The sequence below is a fragment of the Denticeps clupeoides genome, chromosome 5, assembly GCF_900700375.1.
Source record: "Denticeps clupeoides chromosome 5, fDenClu1.1, whole genome shotgun sequence".
NCBI lineage: Eukaryota > Metazoa > Chordata > Actinopteri > Clupeiformes > Denticipitidae > Denticeps > Denticeps clupeoides.
Window position 1 is genome coordinate 12676252 of NC_041711.1, and position 13350 is coordinate 12689601.

Below are 13350 nucleotides of genomic sequence, written 5' to 3' on the forward strand. Positions count from 1 at the left end.
TAGCCAATCAGAATCCAAGGTTGAGGAGCTGGTCAACCGGTTGATGATATATAGATGATTTACTGCCGGTTGGCACTGTCAGCTGTAAGAACATGGGTGATTGATCAGGTCAAAGAGAGACATGACATGGAAAAAAGCAGAGGTAAAGAAAATGTATAGACAACTTGAAAGTTAGACAAAGCTGACAAAAAGAGGGGGAATTGATGGACAGAGTAACTGAAAATCAATAAGAGCAAAATAGAAAACAAACTTTTAGGTGGAAAGGCAAGAATCTAGTTAAAAGGAATAAATAAAGACAGGGTCAAAACACATCATATTAACAGTGACACACATGTAAGTCTATAGAAGAGAATTGAGCTCTTTTTTTGTGTAAGTTTATTCAGTGTCCCAATGTAACTGTTTTTGTTGTTTCTTTTTTGTAGAATGAGACGAATAAATAGTGTAGTGTTGCTCGAGTGTCCAATAAATTGCTTATGTCACAATATTTAAACAATATTTAAAGTTCCCAGGTAAAGAGGTCTGCAAGTACGGCAAAAAATTATTAATAAAAATAATGATCACAATAATATCCCCATGGATGGTTTGCTTCTTTACTGTTTGCAGTTGCATCAGTGTCTAGAAAATGTTTTTTCAACCATATGGTAAAATTTGAATAATGTAATCAGATTGATGATTTTACAGATTCATTAAGCATGCGGTGTCTGTTGACAGTTCGTCTCTGTATACGCCTTTGTTTTAATTTTGTGGATTTCAGTTCTCTGCCGGTGTCTATGCGGCAATTTGAAATTCAATGCCGCTTACGTCGAGTCGCAGTCAGTTAGCCAGTATTTCCCCACAGCAAGTGCTAATGTAGCAGAACCTGTGACTGCAATGGCAGGCTTAGTCAGCACAGCCAGCTCATCACATCCAACTTTTGGTGGCCATTTCAGCCAGGCAGATTTCTGACGAGGGAACAATTTGTCACATCGGTCTCACCCACCCTCCAACGTGCCTGAAAACCGATCAGGGCAATAACAAAGGGTGGCTCTGCCCTGTAATTTCTTTTATGGCCCATATTTTATTCAGTGGAGCTGTAATTTATTCATCTCTCTGCATCGCCTTATTACTGTTTAAACATCTGTTCTGCCACTTTATGGACTTAGTCCAGCTCACAGCTCTCCCTTAATACTTAATGTGTCCATCAGAGGCCAGCCTACTGTCTAGCAGTTATGTTGAAAAGTCCACAGCTTATAGCCATTGATGCAGCAAACTGAGCTTTCATCCTGTCCAATCACATCTCTTCTCTTCCCCAGTCCCACCTCACCCTCCTGTGATTATCGGCCTAGAAAGTGAGGAGGTCAAAGCTGGGACCGTTCTCAAACTGAAATGTCTGTCTAATGGAGGGAACCCTCTGCCTATGATGCACTGGAAAAAGGTCTGAGCTAAGAAACTTTAAAGAAGAAAAAATGAAAAGCAGATGTTGTGCTTTTCTTAAAATACTGCATGCCAAATCTAATTGAATTCCCTCTTCGTTAATACATTATTCAGTGAGAAATTATTCAGGCAGCGTTGTGTTTGATTGTGCTTCTGAGCTCTGCTGCAATTATTCCAGAGCAGGTCTGAAGTGACGTACCTGATCATTATCACCTCCACATATCAGGCTATGAAAACAGGGATTTATATATAGATGTTTGTGTTCTTACTGCGTGCAGTTCTATGATCGAGTTGATGAATTGCAGAACATACTGGAAATGGTTGTCAGAAAATATTTTGCCCTCATTTGGCCCCTAATGTCTAAGAGAAATCTGATGAAATCCTTCTCCTGTTGCCGTTAGAAGCACTGACAGGGTACATGAAGCAGCTGCTTTACATTGTAGCTCTTTAATAAAGCAGGTTAAATTGTCGTTAGGATCAGACATCATCTACAAATCTACAACGAAATGTATTAAAGTGTATAATTCAAAGCCTAATTACAACAGCATGATTAATATTCTTTTTGTCTTGATTTTGTCTTCATTCCAGTGTCAGATCTATTATAAGAATATTATAGCAATGGTACTAATGTTATGTAGTAATAGCTCTTGAAACACCGTTCACATAGAGGACGAATTAAAAACATTCAGGCTGAAACTTTTTGCCATCTTAGAATGGCGAATTTTTGTCCAGGGACTGGGAGGAGGACATCATTTCATGGAAAGCAGAGAGCATTTTGACCATGGAGGTGACCCCGGAGGACAACCATGCCGTGCTGGAGTGTGGGAGCGGGAACCAGGTGACCCCAAAGCCCCTCGCCATCAGGCAGACACTCACTGTCTTCTGTGAGTTCCATTTCACTTTGTGTCTCATAGAACTCCAACACAATCATCTGTATCTGCATAACAATCATTTCCCCCACAATGCTTATCATGCATCATACAGTACAACACAAGTCGCATTGCGCATTAAAAATTACAAATTCAGTTTAGTAGATAAACTGCTAGGCAACCACATTTGGTTAATACACCTGAAAAAAGCACACACATTATTTAAAAATTCTGTAATGATTTTATTGTCCTGCTGCACTAAAGAAGTAAGTCACTTTTCAGTATTTTAGAGTATAAACCCTCTACATTGTGGGATTGTTTTATTATTCATTATTCTTGGAAAACTGCATTATTGTAATAAGTAAAAAAGGATTTTTTTGTGTTAACCTGCTTGTCAAATATGTAACCAATTATTATTATAATTTAAAATCAGGGAAGATAAAAATGCCCAGAATATTTTAATTGTGACTGGTCATAAATCATAGCCATCCCTCAATTTTTATCGAAATTGCTGTCTTGCTCAAAAGACAGCAGTGGAAATTCTCCGCATCACCCATTAAGCAAGATCACACCGTCCGCCTGACGAGCTTGTTTAATTGCTCTCTTGCCAGCATGCACAGTGCACTGCACCCCTCTTGCTCGCAGCCATCCATTCATATGCTCATGGAGTTCTCCTTAACCAGGCTGCAGACATCCTGCGCGCCCGGTGCCGCCGAGCGCTGCGGGCTAGAGGAGAACTTCAGTACGGTGATGTCAACACGGCTTCGTCTGCCCCCAAGGCGAGGGAGCGCGCCTGGCTTGCGATACATGAAGCGTCGCATAGTTGTTTGTCCACATTATTCCCTCTCAGGGCTTTTTTTTCACCTTCCCACCGTGAAACATGAAGTTTTTCTACTTTTCTTTCTAGTTGAACCATCCGAGGTTACTGTGCTGGGCTCCTTCAGGGTGATTGAGGGCCAGACGCTTTCGCTGAGCTGTTACACCTCCTCCAGCAACCCGCCTGTGCAGATCCGATGGTGGCTGGGCTTCAAGGAACTCAACAGCACAAATGTTACCATGTCAGATGTAGGTGCCCGCATGTAAAAGCAGTAGGTCAACGTCACAACATCAGTGACAAATTCTGCCTGTTCCCCCTGTGTCCGTATGGACATTAGGCCAAGTTTACCTCATCACCATGGCAACCGCTTCACTCTGTCTGGTACTTTCAGAACTATGTACACAGTAGCTGAGGCGTCATGCAGGAGGCAATTTAAACAGAAGTGAAATGACTTGCCTCAAAGACCTTACAGAATCTCCCATTCACAGTAAAAATCGTTACCTACAGCATAAACGTGGCATCGCTTCCAAATTCTAACAATGCATAAAAATGAAAGTGTGACACATTAGAATCACCGTGACAGAAATATCTTACGCTAATCTCTACCTGCATATCTACCCTGACACTAAATATAATTAAGGGGGGAAAAAGGAATATGCTAATATGGATTACTGCTATCCTTGCTCCAGGCCATCATACAATAATTGCTTTTTGTAGCAAGAATCACAGTGTGTGTCCAGGCTAGTGAAGGCTGTGTATGTGGCATTATTAGCATATTCACACACCAAATGCTATGGAACCAGAATTTGTTTTGCCAGTAGCTCCATTGACACCAAGCAGTTTACTGTACAATTGGTATCAAAAGCAATTAAAAGCATTTCCTTGCACGGCACCCTCTGGCGTTTTGAAGTTTAGAAGAATGGATTTGTTTACTCCTGTACTGGTTTCCCCTCATTTAACAGACTAGATTCCACTCCTCTGCTAATGACCATGCACTTTCTCAACTGAACCTGCTGTGGTGGGGCGGGCTGGTAATAAAGAAGCGTAACAGACGTACAACCCTTCCAGGACCAGAGCGGGAGGCCCATGAAATGAACTCACTGATTAATTTTATTAATATATAGAATTCCAGTCAAATTAGTGTTGGTTTATGTGAATTGCTCTTTGGAACTTTAATTTCATTTACAACTTGTTCTTACTCTTGCACAGGCATCACTGTGATCTCAGATCTTTGTATCTGCCGCTGTAGATAATGATGGGCATGGAGCATTGGAAGGTTTTAAATTATTACTAATGATATTACAATGAAATTAGGAATATCTCAGAGGAATATCTCCAGGCGGTAGGTCTTCCAAACATGCTGCACGGCTGCAGTTTCATTCGTGCCGGCAGCCCATCAGCAGCCCATCAGCCACGGGCGGCACAACGATGAGCTTCTTCACAGCAGAGAAAACCGGAACGGTTCTTCTGTCAGCCAAGTTGTGTGAGCTGCACATCACTCTGTACTTTCAGTTTCAGATTTTATTCGTCACATACATGGTACATGGTACGGCATGCAGCGAAATGCTTTTTGCAATGCCCGACCTGTGAAAAAGAGTATAAGAAAAGAAAACAGCATATACATTAAATTAGAAGCTGTATGCCCGTAAGGAAAAAGTGCAGGTACATTATCAACATAACATACATGTATGTATGATAAACATATTAAACATATAAGAACTCTATTGGGAGAGTGTTATGTGGATATGAGTATGAAGGTACAATGCTTATTGCTCAATTATATTGGGAATGTATTTACAGAGTCCGGCAAAACAGTAGAAACATTATGATGGTAAGGATGAAGTGCAGACGGTAAGGATAAAGTGCAGCGGGTGGTTACAGGGACAGAGACCGTATCTGCACCTGGTTCAGGGCCCTAATAGCCTGAGGGAAGAAGCCGTTCCTCATTCTTTCTATTTTAACTTTAAGGGAGCAAAATCGCTTCCCTGACCTCAAAAGAGAGAAGAGTCCTTTGTTGAGATGACAATGATCTTTCAGGATCTTCTTGGGTTTGGTTTGGCACCACTTGGTGTAGATGGCCTGTAGGTCAGGTAGCTCAGAGTGAATGATGTGTTCGGCCGAGCGCAGCACTCCTTCAAGAGCTAGTCTGTACTGTTTGGTGTTGTTCCCAAGCCAGGTGCAGATGTTTCCAGTCAGGATGCTCTCGATGGTGCAGGTGTAAAAGTTCTTAAGCACCTTTTGGGGCAGGTGGAAGTGTCTGAGACTGACGGGCTTGAGTGTCGGCATGGCAGGTCCATGACAGGTTCTGAGTGATGTTAACACCCAGATACCATAAACTCTCCACTATCTCTGCTGTACTCCCGCCAATGTAGAGGGGTATCTGTCCGTGCCACCATTTCCACTGTTTCCATTTGTCATGCCATAAAAGCACAACGTTAAACAACCTGCATGTGTCGAAAAGAGAAGGACCCAGACACAAATCAGTTCCAGATCTTACATTTTATTTAAACTGGACAAAATCACATGAAGGGATGAGATGGAAATGGAAACAGGAAAGGCACACTTACACAGGGACATGTTCACAATCCACTCCACCTGAAATCACACTGACTTGTTCAATCTCAGAACCCAGAACACTGCTGCAGGAACTCCATTATAGTGCCTTGCTTAGGTGCAGGGAATGACGGGGGCGGGGCCTGCACTCAGTGTTCCGGGTATTAGTGTCATGTGTGCGAGGCTCAGCCATGACACCATTATTTTGTTTTCTGTTCTGGTTCATGTACTGACGCTCGTGCCAAGTATGTATGTCCCTCCTATGTATGTATATTCAGAGCCAGAGTGTCAAAATAAAAAAAAATAAAAACAACAATAAATTAAACCCTAAAATAACTGTCGGTGTTAACGCTTCATCTGATGACCTAACTGATCTCGATGGGCATTAGGGTTGTACAAGGTTACTAATGTAAGCTGCAGGTCTCATTTAGTGCTTTAAAACCAAGCAATCATATTGTAAATTCCTCCATTCAGACAAGGACTGAATTTTAAAACCCTTTTTCACCATTGGCTGGAACATGACCAATGAATGGGTAGATTTTTTTCTTGTGCTGACTTCGACCACCCCATTTAATTGACTGGCTCCAATCAAATACAAAGATGTAGATATGAGTTGCTTTCGATCATGTCCCACTATGGAGGATGTACAGGACCCAGACGTCCTGTAATGCATGAGGTCTGTGGGTTTGAAGCAATTGTCCGCATTTTATCATATGCTCCAAATAGTTCCCGTTTTATGACGGAAAACAAAATATTGTCCAAAAGCATTGTGTTCAGAAATGAGTCAGGGAGCATGTGTACAAACCTCTAAAAATTACCCTTGACTGAGCTCTCCAGCTTCTAGAAGTGGGGCTTTTGATTAAAACCATAATTTGCCCATTATGCACAAAAATGCAGTGGCTACATCTTGACCCAAGAGACACTCTTCTGGTTTGAAATTTCCATCAAGCTGCAGCTTTTACTTTGATTCTATTTGATAGCACGTTATTGTCACACAGATTGTATCTCTTGTAAATGGATTCCCCCCCACTCTCTTTGAACAAGATATAATAAGTGAATAAAACCTGCTACGGGGATGCATGCTTTTGTGTATTATTGTTCATTTAGAAGAGCCTCGCAGCATGTCTAGCATTTACCCACTGGTGACATTTTGGCGGCTCTAATGCATTAGAAATTGGACATGAATAATTATCATTTTCTGTCCTTTTGTACTTGTCCTTTAATGCCTGTTCTCACTCCAGACTGTAGAAAGTCAAGGCAAACAAAGGCACAACACCTTTTACGTATGTACAACTTGGTTAAATGCTGAGGCCCAACATATGTCGCTTGACAAAAGTGAGATTTTTACAATGTTGGAGATTTTATAGGTCAATTATATTGAGCCATTACTTAATATTGCATTTTACCTTGTTAATGGAAGCAAAAAAATACCTCCCGAGTTGATTTAACGGGAGTATTATCATCACTTTTCCCCCCACAATGAAAAAGGGAGAACATGGAGGCATGGCAACCATGTCCAACCTCACACATACAGTCTCCAGGGAAGAAAATGGCCTGCCGCTCTCCTGTGAAACATTCAACAAGGGGACTCGCTTCTCGAGTATGAAGACCAACAACCTCATTGTCTTCTGTGAGTTCTGCTCTTTATGCCCCAGTCACTTTATGTCTATTCATCCAGGGGCGAATTGAATGAATCAGAATTAGGCATGCAATGTAAATGTTGCATACATTTCATTATACCCATGTCTCTGGAATAAATTCTCATTACTGGTTAATAAAAACATCATTATCACATATCATGGCCACAAGAATTTGTTGACTTGAATTCCATTCTGTGATGATGACTTTTTCAGACCCCCCTCAGAAGGTGTGGCTGGACGTCCCCTCAGAAGGAATTCAACTTCGATCTAAAACCACAGTACGTCTGGTCTGCTATTCTTCTGGTGGAAGTTCCACAGGCAGCCTCACTTGGCTCAAGGTATGTGTGTGTGTGTCGATATGGCCTTATTCTCATCATGTAAAGTATTTAGGTTGACTGGGCATTGATTGTAGTGGCAGCTTTCTTTTCCTGTGAATCTGATGTTGCGTTTTGAAAAGCTGCCGTGGCTGTAGTGTGCAAACTGGCATAGATGACTTGACAAAAGTCCATATGTTTATAGTGTGCATTCAAGACCATTTCATAATCACTTGTATTTATAGCGCTGCTTTTAGACTGGCACTGCAGGAACCTCTTTATCCTGTTCGCTTTTGCTCCTCCTCCCCGATGCGCACATCTCTGCAGAACGGCAAAGTGGTGTCGCACGCCTCCAGGCAGGTCACTTCACAGAGGGGCGTCTCTCGGGAGCTCAGCCTCGTACTCCAGCCCAGCGACAACATGGCCGTTTATCGGTGCGACGCCACCAACGAGGCCAAGAAAGCGCTGTCTGCGCAGACCAGGCTCCACGTTTTGTGTGAGAGAAAATTTCTCTGCTCTTATCCCGAAAGAGGTGCCCATGCTGCATGCAATGTTATTTTCTGGGTCAGGGTTGAGTGCCACCTCTAGGTATGAGTGTGCTAATAAAAACATCATTAAAGTTCACCCTCTGAGTTCCAGAATCCATGAATGCCGTGAAGTTGCCTCACTTGCCTCACTTAAACCCTGCCACCATAAAAATATGGCCTATGGTGTCATTTTGAACCAAAGTTGTTTTCTCATATGGTTTATTAAGCTAAAATCTCTCCCCCTGGCTCCTCACCTGGTTCTTTCCCTGATCAATGGATATTTGTACAAAACTTTGCTCATCCGCTATTGGCAGTCCAAGCTTTGGGAATGATGAGCTCAGTCTGGCTGTTTAGATATTTGTTAACTTGCACAACCAGAATTTTCCTTTTCTCCTGCTAAGGCTGGATTTCTTTTTAAAACCATCCATGATCCAGAATCTATGTGGACTGGAGTGGCACTCAGCCAAGCCCAAAACATGCGGTTTTGGAGGACACAAGTCTGCAGTGAAAGCTTTGATGCATATTTATTCATGTTTACTTGTCTCCAGACTGAAGCTTCCTTAATAAAGTTTTTAATCACCATCAGAGCCGAATTCTGAATAGATTCCTGGAAAAAAAGGACAAAAACATTTTGTCCTCAGAGATGAGAGTCATTGAAATCTCACCCAGCCGTGAGAAGTGTGCTTTTTCACAGACAAAAAAAAGTGAAAATGTATAAGGCAAGATTGGCTGTTTTTTTAGGATGTGTCCAGAGAAGAGATTTAAAGCTATAAAAGCCTTTTTTGACCCTAAAAGTAAAAACTAGTATGGTGTATGAGTAATTCAGCACTTCATCAATTTTGCATCAATTTTCACACTTTCAATGACACCTCTTCCGTAGTCCCGGCCATCACCGTGAAGATCAGTGTAAAGCAGGAGACGCTGCGTACGGGGGAGACGGCCATTTTGGAGTGCCTGTGTGGGAGCAGCAACCCCAAGGCTGACATCCGGTGGAGTCTTGGCTCAGAAAGGTCAACGCAATACAATACTCACTCACTTTTCCACAACAGCTCGATTCCAAAGCAAGCTTGTGGCTGCCAGAGCCCATTCTGGCACACCGACTCCTCTTGCTTTGCATCATTGTCATATAGTGTAACACACTCACACACACATTGTGTCCCTGAACCTGAACTTAATCCTCAGTGAACTCCATTTCTATCAACAAGCTTACAATGGACATACAGTACAGACCAAAAGTTTGGACACACCTACTTATTCAATGTGTTTTCTTTATTTTCATGACATTTTCATTGGTAGATTCTCACTGAAGGCATCAAAACTATGAATGAACACATGTGGAGTTATGTACTTAACAAAAAGTGGAGACCTGACCTCCACAGTCACCGGACCTGAACCCAGTCGAGATGGTTTGGGGTGAGCTGGACCACAGAGTGAAGGCAAAGGGGCCAACAAGTGCTAAACACCTCTGGGAACTCCTTCCAGACTGTTGGAAAAGCATTTCAGGTGACGACCTCTTGAAGCTCATTGAGAGAATGCCAAGAGTGTGTAAAGCAGTAATCAGAGCAAAGGGCGGCTATTTTGAAGAAACTAGAATAAAACATGTTTTCAATTATTTCATAATTTTTTTTGTTAAGTACATAACTCCACATGTTCATAGTTTTGATTCCTTCAGTGAGAATCTACCAATGGTCATGAATGGTCATGAAAATAAAGAAAACACATTCAATGAGAAGGTGTGTTCAAACTTGTGGCCTGTACTGTATTTTAACAGGTTTCCTCCAGGTACTCCGGTTTCCTCTCACCAGCCAAAGGCATGCACACTTGGTGACTGTGAACTGATCATAGTTGTGAGCGTGCGAGTGAATGGTGTTTGTATGTGCGTCCTCACCCTGCGCCCAGTGTCCTGGGTTTGGCTCCTGCAGCCGCCACGCTGACACGGATTAAGCTGCTGTTTCATTCATTCTGCCCATTTTTTCCTGCTCTGTTTAAAGACTAGCTGACAGGCCAGTGCTCCAGGTTCTGTTTGCTTTTGCCTCTTTGTGCCTGGTAAAGGTTTACCCTGCTCAGTATGTTTTGCCATTTTTCCGCGTTTTCAGGTTGAATGGAGTTGACCAGGCCAGTAAAAAAGCCGAGCATGGCGGCGTGGCCTTCAGCAGCAAACTGTCTTTGCGGCTCCTCTTCAGTCACCATGGCCAGAAGGTCACCTGCCAAGCATTCAGCCCTGTGCTGTCCGAGGGTGTCAACTCTTTCTACACACTCAGTGTGCTCTGTAAGTCACGGAGCATCGGTCTCTGTGTGTCTGTGTAACAGTGAAAAGTCTGCATTGTCTTGTTGTATTTTTCTGGCCTCCAAATGTCCTTAGAAACTTTTTTTTATAAACTATGAAAATTCCTTATTTACAAACAATATACAGCAGCAGTAAGTTATCAGTTATTAAACGAACAATTAATTCATAATAATTATAGGCCCTTTGAATATTAACATTGTGAAAGTGCACTACTCTTCTACATTGCAGAAACGTAGCCGGGTCTTTTTATTAATGCATGCCTGCGCGCGTTATTGTGCTCTAATCGACTCCAGACGTTTGCCATCTGCGTCTGGCATGGCTGTGGACGCGCACGGGCACATCTGTGGATTTACGGCCGCGCGTGTGCGCTTCGGAGCAGAGTTCTGCCATGCAAATGTGACTTCCTGCCGACTTTACTATGCATGGGCAAGAGCATTTGTTGACATTTAAGCTGCTCTGCCAGGGTGAGAGTGATTATGTTGTTTCAGTGTGTGTGTGTGTGTGTGTGTGTGTGTGTGTACGTGCGTGTACAGCTTCTGTGTACTAGTGTCCGGCTTTGATGGTGTGCTTTGTACATTTATTTATTTATTTATGGGTTGGGGTTTTTTTTTTTTCTTTGGGCCCTGATGTTGCAAGCCAGCCCTTCAAAGGGCCTGATGCTGCGGGGGCATGAAGGAATGTCAAAGCACGTTTGTGAGCGCAGCCAGTTTCAGGACATGAGCTTTGCCCCTCGCTTCCTGTCTCCCTCACTCCGCCTGCCTGCATCACAGGCTTCTATTCATCTGCCGCTGTCACCTGTCTGTTCACACTCTTTATTTTTGGGGTTTAATTGCATTTTTTCCCCTATAGCCTCTTCTGTTGATTGTGGATTGTGAGGGTTTTTCCCCCTCTCGGAAATCAGATTGCTGGATGTGGAAAGCGGTTGCGAGCGCTGTGTGTCTTGTTCCCGCCCTACGCCTGAATCAATTTGTGCATAGTTTGTTTCTTTTTGTTCCTCTGTGCATGTTTAACGTCTTTCCCATCTGTGTCTGTGTGTTTGCATCAGTCCCGCCTGAGTTCGCACCAGCCCAGCCCGAACTTGTGGGCGTGGTGGAAGACGACGAGGTCACCATGCCCTTGATGGTCTCAGGCAATCCGGACGTCAGCGACTGCGACTGGACCTTTCGCGGCGAGAAGCTGGTCAAAGGTGACGGTGGCGACGCCTCACTCCCAGTGATCCTCAGTCCGACGTTAACACAACAGGGGCGCGTTCACGCGCCGCCATATGCGCCCTGAATAAAACATGGAGGGCGGGAGCGTGCCAGATGCGATTCTTATTACGCCGGCTAATGTATTCAGTCTAAATGAGGATGGCTGTCTTCATGAATACTACACAGTGTTTCCATTCCCGGACCTCGGCGGAGCGCCGCGCCCGCGTTCCCTTTAGTGTCTGCTCCCCTCGGAAGGCCTTCGCGCATTAACTTCGCAGGCCCTGCGTACGCAAGTGCAGCCCCTCGGCCTCCTCTCCTCAATAATTCAGGCCTGCTGATGTTAGGAGGTTGGAGGTGCTAACAGGGGAGTCTTGTTTGCCATATGTGGTTATGTGGGTTTGTGTACATGTGTGTGGGTGTTAGCCGGGGTGTCTGTGTGCGGCGCGGTTGTCTTGAAAAGGAAAAGAAAAAGAAGATGAAATTCCCATTCGTTCCAAGAAGCTTGTGAAGAAAATTTCAAATTGACCCAAAGACACGGACTGTGTTCACGGTCAGATCCACTTACGGCCTGCAGGACCCTTCGTTTTTCACATCAGGCACAAATAATCCAATATTTACAGAGGCCGTGTTCAGAGGAAACACGTGTTTATATTTCATTTCATACGATCAAGATGGTTTTAACCAGCAAGATGTTCTGGGTTTTTTTTGTAGACCCCTACTACAGCATGTATGCAGTTGTTATTCCCTGCTGCTGTCTGTGTGTTTCCGGACAGAGAGGGATCCACGGTATGGCTGGGATGAAGGATTTGCGATGACCATTCGAAACGTGACGAGGCGAGACGGAGGGAAATACGCTGTTGACTGCACCAACGAGGAGGGACAGAGTCGTGTCATCATCACACTCGATGTATCATGTGAGACATTTCTTCTTATTATTGTATGAATACAGCAAATCAGCAAACGTTAATTTCTTTAACAACATTTAATTTAAAACTTACAGACTCTAAAAAGGACAATTAAAGAAACACGTTTGTGCATGTGGTGTATTGTGAGGAAGAAGCGTAAGTGAGAGCTGTCAATCATCTGGCTCTCTCCTGTTTAAGTTCCATTTATGAAGGTATCATTAAAGTTCTGATTGACTTTTACAGAAAGGGTCATTATTTTCTCTTTTGCTTGTTTTTATTTTACATAAATCCTGAGGAAGTTGGCTGTAAGGAATAATTTCTGAATCAGACCACAATGACCCTTCAGGTAATAGTCTGCTGAAGTCTCATTGGATCTTTGGTGGTCGTGAAGTGAGGTTGAGCTTTCAGATTCAAGGATTCAAAGCATTTATTGTCATGTGTATTGAAGAAATCACATTTATGTGTACAATGAAATTCTTTCTTTGCTGTGCACCTACAAATGCTAAGTTAGGTTCAGTTTAATATAAATAAGATAAAATAGTTGGCGAGAACTAAAGTGTTGTGCAGATATAAATAAATATTAACTGTAATACAGTGGCAAGGAAATTGCAGTATAATGTGCAGAAAATGATACTATGAGGTAGACGGAAGGGATGTGCAAAGAGCTTAATGAGTCTGCAAAATTACAATGAGGCAGTTCAACTGTTAAGGAGTCTAATGGCAGCAGTTCTAGATTTCACACTTCTGAACTTTCGTCCCGAGGTCAGAAGTGTGAACAGTCCAGGTTGGTGGTTTTTCAAATGGGAGAGGGAACAGGGAAGGGTAGTAGCGGTGG

At 43.1% G+C, this 13350-nt stretch overlaps 1 protein-coding gene across 2 annotated transcripts in view; it reads left to right on the forward strand.

The window, feature by feature from the left end:
- Positions 1-13350, forward strand: part of nphs1 (NPHS1 adhesion molecule, nephrin) — a 56675-nt gene that overhangs the window by 24851 nt on the left and 18474 nt on the right. For both annotated transcript variants that reach the window (XM_028980589.1, XM_028980590.1), the window contains 10 exons: positions 1293-1414; positions 2126-2297; positions 3190-3347; positions 7141-7282; positions 7506-7630; positions 7934-8102; positions 9014-9143; positions 10230-10402; positions 11466-11606; positions 12384-12524. In XM_028980589.1, coding sequence (XP_028836422.1) covers positions 1293-1414; positions 2126-2297; positions 3190-3347; positions 7141-7282; positions 7506-7630; positions 7934-8102; positions 9014-9143; positions 10230-10402; positions 11466-11606; positions 12384-12524 — 1473 coding nt within the window. The remainder of the gene's footprint in view (positions 1-1292; positions 1415-2125; positions 2298-3189; positions 3348-7140; positions 7283-7505; positions 7631-7933; positions 8103-9013; positions 9144-10229; positions 10403-11465; positions 11607-12383; positions 12525-13350) is intronic.